The 1,109-nt window shown below is 39.3% G+C and overlaps 1 protein-coding gene across 1 annotated transcript in view; it reads left to right on the top strand.

Annotated features, from left to right (window-relative positions):
* The first annotated feature begins 789 nt into the window (after positions 1-789).
* The window catches only part of LOC106292309, a 1,525-nt gene continuing 1,205 nt past the window's right edge, over positions 790-1,109 (top strand). The window contains exon 1 of the mRNA XM_013727908.1: positions 790-978. Within this exon, the coding sequence (XP_013583362.1) occupies positions 790-978 (189 nt within the window). The remainder of the gene's footprint in view (positions 979-1,109) is intronic.

Below are 1,109 nucleotides of genomic sequence, written 5' to 3'. Positions count from 1 at the left end.
GGTGGGGGTGGGGGCGATCAATTGCTTTGGAGAAAATTAGGTTAACGCTAGACGAAGAGATATGGGCTTGATATGAGTCATAGTGAATTTTTTTAAGAACACACGGATGACCCATGACCAAACTTAGTCGACTGAATCTTACATGACATGGCGAAACAAAGCCTTCTGATAGGCTGATTTTTTTAACTGACGTGGATACTCTCACCATTCACCTTATTCTCCTTTTAGTATTCTGATATGTAGATTGAATATCACGACATTTATCGTTTATGTGTGACATGCACAAATGTATATCATCTATCCTATACTAAAAGCACGATATGGAGTGTTTTTAACATGTCCACGTCGACAGATTTAATTGCCCAATCAAAACATTTGAATAATACACGTAGGATTACTGAGGCGTTCGTTTTGATTTTCTGGGTCGCGTCTTTATCGGTTTGATTATAAACAACCAATTGCGAGACCAATTATACACGGTGGATCTCATAAGATTTTGTTTGGGATTCGTTTTGGTTTATTGGGTTTGGTCTCTATCGGTATATTAAAAAAAAAAACAACGCGAGACGGAAACCCCGATGCTTTGCGCCTCCATCTCTTCGTCTTCCCCCTTTGTTCTTCATCGTAACAGATCTCTCGATCCACATCTCTACAATCAATACCCCACAACATCTCCATCCATCAATTTCTCCTTTATGAGTTCGTTTTGGTTTGCTCTTTTCCTGCTCCTTTTTATATTGTTCATCTCTTTTGAGTGGAAACCAAACCTCGAACTTCTCTCCTTAATCTATGGCGATCAAACCGAATGGAAAATCCCCTGTTACCTCCGATCACGATGAAAAAATCATGCTTTTCCGCGATGTCACACCGGGTCCCCACGAAACCCAGCTGCGTTTCCGGTTGATTCATTTATGGGAGGCTTGGAACCCTCTAAAGAAGACTCTTATTGGCCTTGAGATGCTTTTAATTGAGGAGCAGGTATTTGATTTTCAGCCAACATAGTTTTTAGCTTCGTTGTTATTTAGATCATTGTTAGAGTTGTTATTTAGATCGTGATTAATATCGAAAAGTTTCTTCGTTCTTTGTTATTTAGATCGTTCTTAGAGTTG

The sequence above is a fragment of the Brassica oleracea genome, chromosome C5, assembly GCF_000695525.1.
Source record: "Brassica oleracea var. oleracea cultivar TO1000 chromosome C5, BOL, whole genome shotgun sequence".
Classification (NCBI taxonomy): domain Eukaryota; kingdom Viridiplantae; phylum Streptophyta; class Magnoliopsida; order Brassicales; family Brassicaceae; genus Brassica; species Brassica oleracea.
Note: the sequence above shows the minus strand (reverse complement) of the source record. Positions and strands in the feature narration are given on the sequence as shown.